At 39.5% G+C, this 13,189-nt stretch overlaps 1 protein-coding gene across 6 annotated transcripts in view; it reads left to right on the forward strand.

The window, feature by feature from the left end:
• The first annotated feature begins 11,699 nt into the window (after positions 1–11,699).
• Positions 11,700–13,189, forward strand: part of NAA35 (N-alpha-acetyltransferase 35, NatC auxiliary subunit) — a 94,197-nt gene continuing 92,707 nt past the window's right edge. Inside the window, exons 1-2 of one of the 6 annotated variants that reach the window (XM_034647154.1) lie at positions 11,700–11,848; positions 12,702–12,830. In XM_034647154.1, coding sequence (XP_034503045.1) covers positions 12,707–12,830 — 124 coding nt within the window. In that variant the 5' untranslated portion in view covers positions 11,700–11,848; positions 12,702–12,706. Of the gene's footprint in view, positions 11,981–12,148; positions 12,299–12,698; positions 12,831–13,189 lie in introns of those variants that run through there. The other 5 variants (XM_034647155.1, XM_019794987.2, XM_019794988.2 and 2 more) reach the window with 5 other exon arrangements.

Genomic DNA, 13,189 nt, shown 5'->3' on the forward strand with positions numbered 1-13,189 from the left:
ATTTTTTCTATGGGAAAGTATGTCCTATTATTGGGCAACAGCATAAACATGTCTCCTGTCTGTGTAAACCCAGTAGACCCAGAGACCCTTGATCAGCAAGCCCGAAGTTAAAAAAGGATTTAGAAAATAAAGAGCATTTCTCACAAACCCCAGAAGAGATCAGGTTTTCCTAAGAATGAATGGACTATGTGCACTGGAGTTCAGGATTCCATCCAAATACCAGCTTCAAGAAACTGTGAATGTTTGAATAGTATCGACTATAAAAATGATGATCTCTTGGGGCACCTGGGTGAATCAGTTGGTTAAGCATCTGCCTTCATCTCAGGTCATGATCCCAGGGTCCTGGGATAGAGCCCCAAATCAGGCTCCCTGCTTAGCGGGGAGTTTGTTCTCCCTGTCCCTCTGCCTGCCACTGCCCCCCTTCTTTGCACGCTCTTGCACACTCTCTCTCTCAAATAAAATCTTTTTTAAAAAAATGATGATCTTGAAAATTATGCAGTTACATGGGCACATGCTTACAAGGAGAAAAATGTAGGATGCGGTATGTTAATGCCCTGACATACACAGCTCCTCAACTAAGGAAATCAACCATAGAGTCTGACAGTTGGGGAAAAAATAACTAGAAGCAAAGAAACCAAAATGTTAATAATAATTGTTTGGGGTAGAATTCATTTTCCCTGTTTTTCTTTCTTCTGAATAGCCTCTGATTAGTTTTATTTTTATAATAAAACACCAGCATAATTTAGCTTCCTAAGTTGTAATTTCTGTGAGAGCAAGGATCTTGTTGGTCTTGTATACTGAGATGTCGCCACTGCATAGAAGAGTACTTGGCACAACAAAAGGCACTTAATAAATACTTGTTGAATTATAGAAGTAATCAATAAAAGTTTCAGAACTGAAAAGTAGAGTTGGGAATGCAGGACTTGATAACAAAGTAATTTCTCTTTATATTTTTCTCATGTGGAATAAAGAGAGGCTAGGAATTCTACAGTTTTCACAGGATTTTCACAAGATTCCACAACATGGATGTACTCCATGATTAGCAGAAAAGGGTGTGCAGAAATGAAATGAAATGAAATGAAATGAAATTTCTATACAAAACCCTATGAAATAAGCATTTTATGTCTTGCCCCACCTACTTTAATTTTCAGAGAAGATGAGCAAATAATGAAAGAAGAATAGTGTTCCAAATACCTTGCAGAGCTCTCAAAATGATCCGTTTCACTGAACTGTGTGTGTGTGTGTGTGTGTGTGTGTGTGTGTGTGTGTGTGTGTTTGGAAGGATGGATCTCGTAGCTTAGACTCTCCTAGAACCTGGAAGTTATGCTGCTTCAGATTCTTTAGTATAACTCTAGATTTTTTTGATACTCATGCGCTGCCATTATATTATAATGTGAAGTCTACATTTCATATGTTGGTACATCTAGAGAAGTCCTACTTCTTTGAATGTCCCTTAAGAGAAAAAGGCTAGAGTGATATTGGAAAATTTACTAATCATAGTTTGTACCAGGTAAACTTTTTCTTCCCCCTATACACTTGCCAGTATATTTTATCTGGATTATTTTAAAATTATTTTGGTGATCGTTTGGTAAGAAAGATTGTTAGGGTAGATTTCATTTTGCATTCTTAATTACTGCATTCAGTTTTGAATAAATCCTATTCTTAGTTTTAACTTCATGTTATATATTTTCACTTAATACAACAAATGTTATTTTCCTTTATCCTCAAGCATATCTTAAGAATAACTGGCACAGAAAGATGGAAATATACCATTCTATAAATAAGAACATTCTCCTCGTGATTTTCTACATTTGAGTTGCCTAGACTTTTTTAACTTTGGCAGAGTTTTCCAAGGACTTCAAATACTTAGGGACTGTGCAGATTAAAGTACATTTCATATTTTTGGAAAGGTAAACATGATCATTTATAGCTTTCTTAAAGTCATGTCCGAAGGATAAAGAGAAATTTGCAAGATCATGTCTCATGCAAGCATCTATATTTTGGTTCGATTTAGCTTAGAATAAAAGTGGTTTATATTTTATTTCAGGCTGACAGTCATAAGAGGCTTACTATAAATTTTCGAGCACCTGAAAGCTATTCTTTAGGAAGCTGAAATGATTTTTTTTCAGCTACACTGTGTACTTGTAAAGTACAGAAGCTGAGCATGAGTGCCTTAATAGTTTTATAAACGCAAGTCACTGAAATGGATTTTTGAAGAGATGGGAGTATAAAATAAAGGTCCTTTTCCTTAAAGGATGTTTAAAAATGGGATAAGCAGCTGTGAATCTGAGTGTGACAAAGTGAAGTACCGGAACTTTCAGTATGAAATAGTCTACTAGAAAAATCTAGTCAAGTGGTACCAAATAACCAAAATATCAGAAAAGTGGGGGGGCGCCTGGGTGGCACAGCGGTTAAAGCGTCTGCCTTCGGCTCAGGGCGTGATCCCAGCGTTGTGGGATCGAGCCCCACATCAGGCTCCTCCGCTATGAGCCNCCTCAGCTATGAGCCTGCTTCTTCCTCTCCCACTCCCCCTGCTTGTGTTCCCTCTCTCGCTGGCTGTCTCTATCTCTGTCGAATAAATAAATAAAATTTTTAAAAAAAAAAAAAAAAAAAAAAAAAAAAGAAAAGTGGGGAAAATTTACATTGTGTAACTTTACAATTCACTAGAATGGATTCTCACAACTTGTAAATGATGTAAAGTCATTGTTTCATTTGTAGGACTGGAATTTAGCATGTTTGGGAGACTTGCTCAAGATCCCTTAGCCATACTTCCTGTTAAATATGGAGGACCGGACAAAGGTATTAACTTCCGTAAAATGAAAGTGAAAAGGCACACACTCACAACAAAAGGGACAGATGAAGAAAAAGCCATATCTTTGCAGATATAAAGCACGTGGATAGGGGCACTGACTTGGCCCACCCAAGAGTTGGATCCTGAGCTATGGCAGGGAAGGCCAAGCATCCACCCATTTTGTTACACAGAAACACCCGGAAGACCCAGAAACTGAGCTAGTGGTGGGGGAAGCCAAGAGGCCACCCATTTTGTACCACAGATGCCTCCAGAGGTAGAAGCTAGGGTGAAGCTAAGGACAGGGGAATGTGTTTTGGAAGTACCAGGACTGACATCTCGATTCCTTAAGGTTCTGACTACCTGTCTTCAATCCCTGTAGAGGATTAGAAAGAGTAAAGGAGAGAACTTTTGGCAAGTAGGGGCTATCATGGGGTATAGAAGGGATACTGGAAAAGATGGGGGTGCATAACTTATGAAAAAGACTAAATGAACATGTCATAATGGGTGTTGAGATTCTCCCTCCTTTACCTCCTTCTTCCTCCACTCCAAATGGCCGTTCAGTCAGCAGATCTTCGAAGAAAAGCTGCTAGGTTGCACAGCTCTGGAGAAGACTTTCATACACTTCATGCAAATGATACCCCTGGAGATAGACATGAAGTCCCTGGATCAGAAGCACCTTAGCAGAGAAATTGGACCAGCCCAAGACACAAAATCCAAAAGTTAATGATGTCAGAGATTCACCAACAGAATGGCCCAGCCAGGTCTCCTAATAGTGAAGGCAACTCTTTTCAAGCCCCTACTGGGAGGACAGAGCCTTTGATCTGCTCTTGGAGATCCCATGCTTCAATATGAACCTCTAGCCAAGAATCACCAGATTGCAGAAGTCTCTAATATGGAAGGCAGAGTCTGAGATAATTAGGAAAAAAACTTAGAAAAAATAACGCAGGCAAGGAGAACAGAATTACCATCAGTGTTATCAGAGATACGAGGAAATAATACATATATGGAAAACAGTGCTCTATTATGGAAGAAACGTTCAGGGACCAAAAAGACCTCTAGGAAATTAAGAAATGTGATACAGCAAAAGGGCGCCCGAATGGCATAGTCGGTTAAGCATCCGACTTTTGGTTTTGGCTCAGGTTGTGATCTCAGGGTCGTGAGATGGAGCCCCTCATCGGGCTCTTCACTCAGTGGGGGAGGATAACAGAATCTCTCTCCCTCTCCCCCACCTCTCCCTCAAATAAGTCTTTAGAAGAATGATAGCAAAAATGAAAACTTGATAGAAAGTTTGGGGGAAAAAACTGAACAAATATTTATTTAGCTAATTCAGTAAACAAAGTAAAAACAAATTTTAAGTAGGTTTTTTTTCCATCTCCCTCTAAACAGAATTTTTTTTAATTGACCAGATCGAGAAATCTGACATCTGAAGAATATTTCTAGAAGTTGAGGACAGAGGGAAAAGGGCAAGATATAATAAAACACAATTTAAGGAAACTCCCTAGAACTGAAGGATGTGTATTTTTGCATTCAAAGGGCCCACTTAATGCCTGGAAAAATAAATGAAAATGAAATAGACATATGTTTTAGTACAACATCATGAAATTTCAGTGCTTTAGGATCCTATCTGATTATTAGCCAATGAATTCAAAACATAATATGTTATGTATTTAAATACTCTGGAATAAGTTTGGATCAAGGAGGAATTTAAAAGAGATAGACTTGAGAAATCAATGGAAATAGGAATACGTAACAAAGCCTATAGGAGGAAATTGTATCATCTCAAATGTCCTCATTATTAAATACAAACAATGGAAACGGAAGGAAACAAATACTCACGAAATTAGGAAATGACTACCAAAAGAGCCTGAGAAGGCATTAATAAGAATAAAATAAATTAAGTTAGAAAGCAACACAAAAAGAACAAAATTAAAAACTGGTTTTTGGGGGGAAAACACCACACAAAACACTTATACAGTTTTTTCCAAGCACAATGAGGAAAAAAATAATCAACGAGATCAGAAATCACAAAGGAGAAATAACCACAGATATGAGTGAGAGTTAAAAGACTCCTGAGTGGAAAAAATACTTGTGTGTCTGAGTATTCTATGATAATTTTTATTAAAGTGAAGGATATTCGCAGTCCATCTTGAAGTTAAAAAAAATAGAATACAAAACTATGTACAGTGAGAACTCACTTTTAATAGACAAAATAAAATAAAAGCATATGTATGCATGGACAAAATTCATAAACAGCATGAACAAAGGCCATCTTTCAGCCTGGGATTGTGGGTGATTTTATATGTTTCGGCTTACATGCGTAATTTTTGTTAGTTTTATAAGAAATATACCTAATGGTTATTGTACAAAAATTTTAATAAACATTTTTTAAAATTTAGGTCACCGAACAGTAACTGCTTAGTATAACATTTAAGGGAAGATCATTTTAAATTTCCAAATTTTACTCTGCCATTTCCACACCAACATGTTTTATTTTGTAGCAACTTATTTGGTGTGGTGTTTCATGTTATTTAAATGGCTGGGTGTTAGAAGTACAGGAGGGGCAGTAAAGTATCCCCCAAACTGAGATTGGAAAACAAAGCAGGGGACTCCGTTCAGTTTACAGGAGTTCTATTCAGGGCAACTTACTAACAGGGGGTTTGGGGAGGGGGATGATCCATGGCAACCGCATAATTATTCTCCAAGAAGTCCAGACCTCAATCCACAGATTTTATAGAGGGAGGGGACACACAGAAGGGCAATGTAGTGAGATCAAAGTGTTCACAAGTACCTAACTGACAGCTAACCCTTAATCAGATCTTGTCACACCACCTGCGCATCAGGAAGGAGAAAGACTGTGTTATTTCTAACAGAGTCCTAGGAAGCCAAAGCAAGCCTTCCCCCATTCCTCGCTTTGGTGGGCATTTCTAAGGCATCTATATTAATCTCCATGGGGCCTGGGACGTAACCCCAAGAGAAGCGAACATGAAAAAGATGGAGGGCCAAAGATGGAGTCAGTATTGTCAGCATTCCCACATTGGGACCATGGTAACAGAGCAGAGTAAAGATCATTTTCTTCTTTGATGAGCTAAAGAAAGCCATTAGGGTCAAACATCTGGCTCTTAATTTCTTTATTAAAGGAAAGTTTTATTATGAAAAAATTAACCATACGAAAATAGAATAATACAATTAACTCTCATATCCATCACCATCTTCCACAATTATCAATGCATCTTATTCTCTCTATCCATTTTCCCGCAACCCATTGATGATTTGGAAACAAATACTAGGTAACATATCTTTTTGCTTATAAATATTTCAGTATGGATCTCTTAAAAAATAAAGTTTGTTTTTTTTTAAAGATTACTACAGTGTAATTATACTAATTAAAAATATTAATTTCTGGATACCAAATATTCAGTCAGTGTTCAAGTTTGCTCAGTCAATGGTTTCAAATTCTTTACAGTGAATTTCAGTTAGGATCTAAAGTTCATAAGATTTTTTTCAGTATTTCTTGATTCTTTGAATTTCTCTTCCAATTCATTAATTTTGTATTTTGACTGTAATTGATTGATGCCTGCTGTGCTCACTTCCCTTTTGATAGGAGTTTAAGAGTTTCAATATCTACGGATTAGACGACTCATTAAGAGAATGTAAGAAATCTACATATGTAGTTAATTTTTTAAAATTAAATTCACTTGATAAAGTGTGAAGGAACTACTTGAAAATCATTCATAAAAAGGAATTGTGAAAAGATTTTACAAAGAAAACGTTATAATTTACATTATATATGTGTTATTAAAGAAATAATTGAGAATTGACATCTCTCTTATATTCAGTGAACCACTGTCCTGGATTTTCTCTAGCTTTGGTCTTAATTCTCAGAGCCCTTCACTGGGTCCTCTTCCTCTGCCTTTCTCTAAATGTTTGGTTTCCTCAGGACTCAATTTTGAGCCTGCTTCCCTCTTGACATCATCTTCTTATGGCATCTCAATAATACTCAATGGTACTAAATGACATCTCCGTTGATAAATTTGATTAAAAAATACTTTCATGTAGCAAGTATAAAAAAATAACCAAAAAATTGCAACTTAAATCACAGAGTTAATATAGAGAGCTTCTTAAAAGCAGAAAAGAAAATAACCAGTAATCCTATAGAAAAACAGTTTAGAGATAAGAGCAGGGAGATCAAAGAAAAAGATATAAAATTCACCTAAAATTTTATCTTTTTAAAGATAAAAAAAAGTCTACCTCACTCATGATAAAAGAATGCAGATTTAAACTACACAGAGATGCCATTTTTATCACTTAGCAGTTCGGCAAAATTCTAAAAGTTTGACCACATACTGCATTGATGAGGCTATGGGAAAGTGAGCACTCTTGGATGTTGCTGGTGGACATTAAAAAAGGAACAGGGTTACCTGGGTGGCTCAATTGGTTGAGCGTCTGCCTTCGGCTCAGGTCACGGTCCTGGAGTCCTGGGATCGAGTCCCACATTGAGCTCCTTCCTCGGCAGGGAGCCTGCTTCTCCCTCTGCCTCTTCCTGCTGCTTCCCCTTCTCATTCTGTCTCTAACAAATAGATAAATAAAGTCTTAAAAAAATAAGGTAATAAAAAAATAAAAAGGAACAAACTCAGTAGAGGGGAATTTGGTAATGTCAGAATTACATATGTATGTATACTTAGACCTCAAATTCTGTTAACAGGAATTTAGCCCAAAGATACACTGGCAAAAATTTGAAAAGGCATAGACACTGAGCCATTCATGGTAGCACTATTTATAATGGCAAAACCTTGGAAGCAACCTAAATGTCTGCCAATAGAGAACTGGTTGAATAAATTATGGTACATTCACTCAGTGAAGTACGAGGACTATCTTTTTGGACTATCAATCTAGGACAGCCCTTTCAGGAAAAAAGTTATATATATACATGTGTTTTCACTTCAACATGAAATTATGAAAAAAGGATGTTTATTTGAAACTGTTCTGTATTTAATTTTCTACTTTTTAAAAAAGATTTTATTTTATTTATTTGAGAGACAGAGAGTGTGTGTGTGCATGCACACACAGAGGGAGAAGGAGAAGCAGATTCCCCACTGAGCAGGGAGCTCAATGTGGGGCTCTGTCACAGGAGCCTGAGATCATGACCTGAGCTGAAACCAAGAGTTGGATGCTTAGGGGCACCTGGGTGGCTCAGTAGTTAAGCATCTGCCTTTGACTCAGGGCGTGATCCCAGTGTTCTGGGATCGAGCCCCACATCGGCTCCTCTGCTGGGAGCCTGCTTCTTCCTCTCCCACTCCCCCTGCTTGTGTTCCCTCTCTTGCTGGCTGTCTCTATCTCTGTCAAATAAATAAATAAAATCTTAAAAAAAAAAAAGAGTTGAATGCTTAGCCGACTGAGCCACCCAGGTGCCCCTAATTTTCTGTTACTTAAATGCTGTTATTTAAACAAAACTGTAGAACTCATTAACAGTGGTAATTAGTAGTGATGATAGGAACAGCTAATTAAAAATGTGTGAGAAAAATATATTTATAATATTCACACATTATGAACATTATACAGAGGATAATTATACATTATCCCCTAATACAGAACTTTATTTTAACTTTTTTTAATAATTTTTTTAATTGGATTACTGTGTATTTTCCCCCCTTTTATTGAGGTATAGTTGGTACACGATGTTGTATTAATTTCAGGTGTATAGCATAGTGATTCAACAAGTCTATATATATATATATGCTCTCCTCACCACAAGTGTAGTTACCATCTGTCACGGTACAAGGCTATTACAGTACCATTGATTGTATTCCCTATGCTGTACCTTTTATTGCCATGACTTATTCATTCTATAACTGGAAGCCTGTATCTCCCGCTGCCCTTCACCCATTTTGCCCATTCCCCCACCCTCTCCCCTCTGGTAATTGTCAATTTGTTCTCTGTATTTATGGGCTGTTTCTGCTTTTTGTTGGTTTATTGGTTTGCTTTGTTTTTTAGATTCCCCATGTAAGTGAAATCATATGGTATTTGTCTTTATGTCTATTTCTCTTAGCATAATACTCTCTAGATCCATCCATGTTGTTGCAAATGATAAGCTCTCATTCTTTTTTATGGCTGAGTAATGTTCCATTGTGTATATGTATATGTGTGTGTATGTCTATATCTATATCTATATATATCTCACATCTTCTTTATCCATTCATCTGTAGATGGATACTTGAGTTGCTTTCATATCTTGGCTATTCTGTGTATTCTTAAGATGCATAAATGTAAGACTTTGAAAAAGGATAATTAAATACAACAGAATTGACTAAACTGATATTACCTATACTTGATAATAAAAATGCCGTGTTTCTTCCTGTCATGTGGTACAGTAGGATACTTTTACTCTATTTCCTTTTTTGAAAGCATTTCTCTGAACTGCCTGCAAGTTTTCAATTTCTTTTATGCAGTGGTGAAACTCAATACAGTCAGACATAGAGTTCGCTTTGGTGGTTCCTGGTATTAGTACAAAATGATGACGTCAAGCTAAATTTCCTTTCAAGAGTAGTGTTTAGACATGGAATACTTAGGATTTTATGAGTCAAGATTTAGTCTCATTCTTTCCCAACTGGCCAAATTCTTTCCCAACTGGCCAAAATGCCCATCTCCTCTATATCTGTAGGCATGTTTAGGTAGACCAACTATTTGTCAATTAGTTCTTTTGCATTCATTTACACTCATGTAGCCTAATATCTAAAATACCCATCATTTTTTAACTATGAAGCATATGGGATGTCATCATAAATTAAACCTCTCTTTCAGGGAAAATGGTTTTTAAAGTGGAGAGGTAATTAGCACTTGTAAAAATAAACTTGAATTTTAGATAAATTACAATTTTAGTAAAGAAACTAAGCAAATCCTGTTTCACTTGGCTGCCTTGTTCTAGTGTTTTTGTTTTGTATTGTTTTTGTTTTCTTGCTGTATCAGTTTTGTCACAATCTACACACAATACTGAATAACTCAGATGCAGTTGGTTCATCCTTTTTATAGATTTCTAATGGCTTCTGCAAAGCTCATCAAATGGTTTTTGAGAAACAATATAGATTTGTTTTATTATAATTCTTCCCCACATTTCCATCCTCAGTGCATTCAGTGAGAACCCACTATATGCCGACCACCACCCTAAGTGAGGTAGATACAGCTTTGATCAAAATTGGCAAAGCTCCTGCCCTTATAAAGCTTATTATTCTGTAAGAGACTTGAAGATATATTTTTTACTTTTTAAAAAGCAACTATGGGGCGCCCGGGTGGCTCAGTTGGTTAAGTGACTGCCTTCGGCTCAGGTCATGATCCCAAGCCCCCTCCCCTCAGACTCCCTGCTCAGCAGGGAGTCTGCTTGTCCTTCTCCCTCTGAACCCCCCACCCCCAACTCATGCTCTTTCTCTTGTGGGTGCTCTCTCTCTCAAATAAATAAATAAGGAACTATATTGAGGTTTGATTTGCAGGCGATAAAATGCACACATCAGAAATCTGTATTTCAATGAAGTTTTATAAATGTATGCACCCATATAATTGCTAGCATACTCAAGATACAGAACATTTCTATCATCTCGGATCATTTAGCCCTATTCTAGTTCCTTGACATCTAGGCTGTCACTGCTCTGTTTTCTCACTATAGATTACATTTTTCTTTTTTAGAGTTTCATAAAAATGGAATCCTATTCTTTTGTTTATACTCTTGATTTCCTTTTCTCAGCATAATGTTTTTGAGATTCATGTTTTTGCGTGTCAAGTAGTTCACCTGTTTGTTGGTAATTATTATTACATTGTACAGATACGTCACAAATTGTTTATCCATTCACCAGTTGAACATTTGGGTTGCTTCCACTTTTGGGTTATTGAGATTTTTAAAATTTCTTTATTTGAGAGAGAGAGACAGAGACAGAGACCCAGACAGACAGAGACAGAGCATGGGGGGGAGAGACAGAGTGAGAGAGAGAAGCAGACTCCCTGATGAGCAGGGAAGCTGGGCTTCAGGCTCGATGGAAGACCCTGAGATCATGACCTCAGCCGAAGGCAGAGCTTAACCAACTGAGCCATCCAAGCACCCCCCAATTTTGGATTATTAATAACAAAACTATGAAAAGTAATATACAAGTGGACACATTTTCATATTCCTAAGGAAGTAACTGGGAGTGGAATTGCTAGATCAAATTATAAGTATATGATTAATTTTCTGGTAATAGACGAACTGTTAAAGTGACTCTATCCTTCTGCATTCTCATCAGCAACATATGAGAGGTCCAGTTGCTCCAAGTCCTTGTCAACATTTGGTGTCGTCTTTTAAATTTTGGCCATTTTAATAGGAATATAGTGGTAAAGGTGGTTTCTTACTCCTGTCACTCTACTTACATAGTCCCACTTTAAAATTGATCATTTTATTAATAAATTTTAAGAAAAACTTAAAACATTTACAAGCCTGAAAGAAAATGGCTTGCTTGACTCTGCAGATATTTTGTTTCTATTTTCCCCCAAAAAAACCTTCAGGCTCTCTAGGAAACATAAATCCTGTGTCAGGCAGTACTAGCTCGATGAAGCTCACAGCCAGGCTCTTCTATGGTCACTACTGCTAAGGTCTACAAGTACCTTCCCTGCTTTTTTTTTTTTTTCTTCCCGCGTTAGAGTCACCTTTCCAAGAATTTCCCAGGGAGCCGCGCGGGGCGGGGCGGGCTCTGCGACCCCCCTCCCGGCTCCACCCCTCACCGGGGCCCGCCCACTACTCGGGACTCCGCTTGAGGCAGAAGGAAGGTAGCTTCCGGTCTCGCGATTGGCTCTAATCCCGCGAGAAGAGAAGACGGCGGCCATCGGTGGCGGTGGTGAGGGAGGGGGTGTGGCCGGGGCGCGCGAAGTCCCCAGGAGTGAGGGAGAGGGGGCGGGGTCGCGCGCACCGGGCGTACGCATGCGCGCACGCGGCCGGTCGGGCTGGGCTGAGAGGGGAGGGGGCGGCGGCGGCTGAGGCGGCGTCGTTATTTCCGCGGTCCGGACGGTGCGTGGCGGCGCGGGTGGCCACGGGAGAAGTAGGTAGGACCCGCCGGTGCAGAGCCATTAAAACTCCCTCCCTCCGGTGTGCTAGAGCCGCAGCCCCCGGCGCGTGTGGCGGACCCTGGGGACGCCAGGTCACCCTGCGGCCCCGGCCCTCCCGCCGCGCTTCAGGTAGGGGCTGCAGGCTCGCCCGTGTTGCCTGCCCGCCGAGGCCGGGGTTTTGCCCGGTGTTGCCCGGGCGACGACCCGGCACCGGGCGTGCCCGCCCTCCGGCGCGACGCCAGCTCTGTCCTTGCTTCCGCGCCCTGTGGGGCCGGGGCTGGGCCAGGCTGACCCGGGTAGGGCGGACGTGGGGCGGGTCCCCGCCTCAGGTGCGCCGCCACCCTGGGCCGGGCGGGTAGGTCCCCGCGGGCGCTCCCGCACTTCGTGCCCACTGTGCGAGGCTGTGCGGGGGTCAGGGAAGAGGTCGGCCCAGAGAGCTCCCGGCAGGTGAGGGACTACCCAGACTTGAATATAGTTGCCTCATGGGCTCCGGGGCTGCGAGAGGGGACTCTGAAGAGTGCCTTGGTCATTTGTGGCCAGTGTGGAAAGTTGTAAGCTCGAGTTGATTATGTTTGGACTAGTAGTGGGGTGACTTCTGATTTTTTTTCGGTGGGAAGGCAAACTCTTAAAGCCCTGGTAGGTGCTGGGCTATTAGTAAATAAGCAGCAGTAGTGTTAATATAAGATTTAATTGCATTAAGATTTTTTTTCCCCTAGTGCCGTCCTCAAACTTAGATGAGGTCTGGCAGTTGAGTAAGACTTCCGTCCAGTACTTGAGCGAACACACATGGCTTGCAAATACTCTTGCCCTGAAAGCCACAATCTCTTTTACACCAGTGTTAATTTTACAGGCATTATGGTCATGAAAGCTTCTGTGGAAGATGATGATTCCGGATGGGAGCTCAGTATACCAGAAAAGATGGAAAAAAGCAATACAAGCTGGGTGGACATAACCCAAGATTTTGAGGAAGCCTGTCGAGGTGAGTTTGAATTTTTGGACTAGAAATTCAAAATCTGGGAAAAGGTAAAATAAAATCTCGATTGCGATTTGTAGACTAATTCAATAAATGAAAAGAAATCAACAGGTACGTGTGGTTTATCAAGTTAGTTGACCACACTTATTCATTCTCTACCCTCTAATTTTAACTTTCATTTAAAGCCAGTCAGTATTTGATAGTGCGTGAAATACTGATGTTGAAGTAATTGCTTCAATTTTTCCAGCTTTAAATAACAGAGAGTACGTGGCAATAATTTCAAACTGTGGAAACATGAATTGTATTGACCTAAAGATGGTAGTATTATTGTATATTTGAGGTTTTTAAATAGTCAAATCACATTA

This window comes from Ailuropoda melanoleuca, chromosome 17 (genome assembly GCF_002007445.2).
Source record: "Ailuropoda melanoleuca isolate Jingjing chromosome 17, ASM200744v2, whole genome shotgun sequence".
In the NCBI taxonomy this organism is placed as follows: domain Eukaryota; kingdom Metazoa; phylum Chordata; class Mammalia; order Carnivora; family Ursidae; genus Ailuropoda; species Ailuropoda melanoleuca.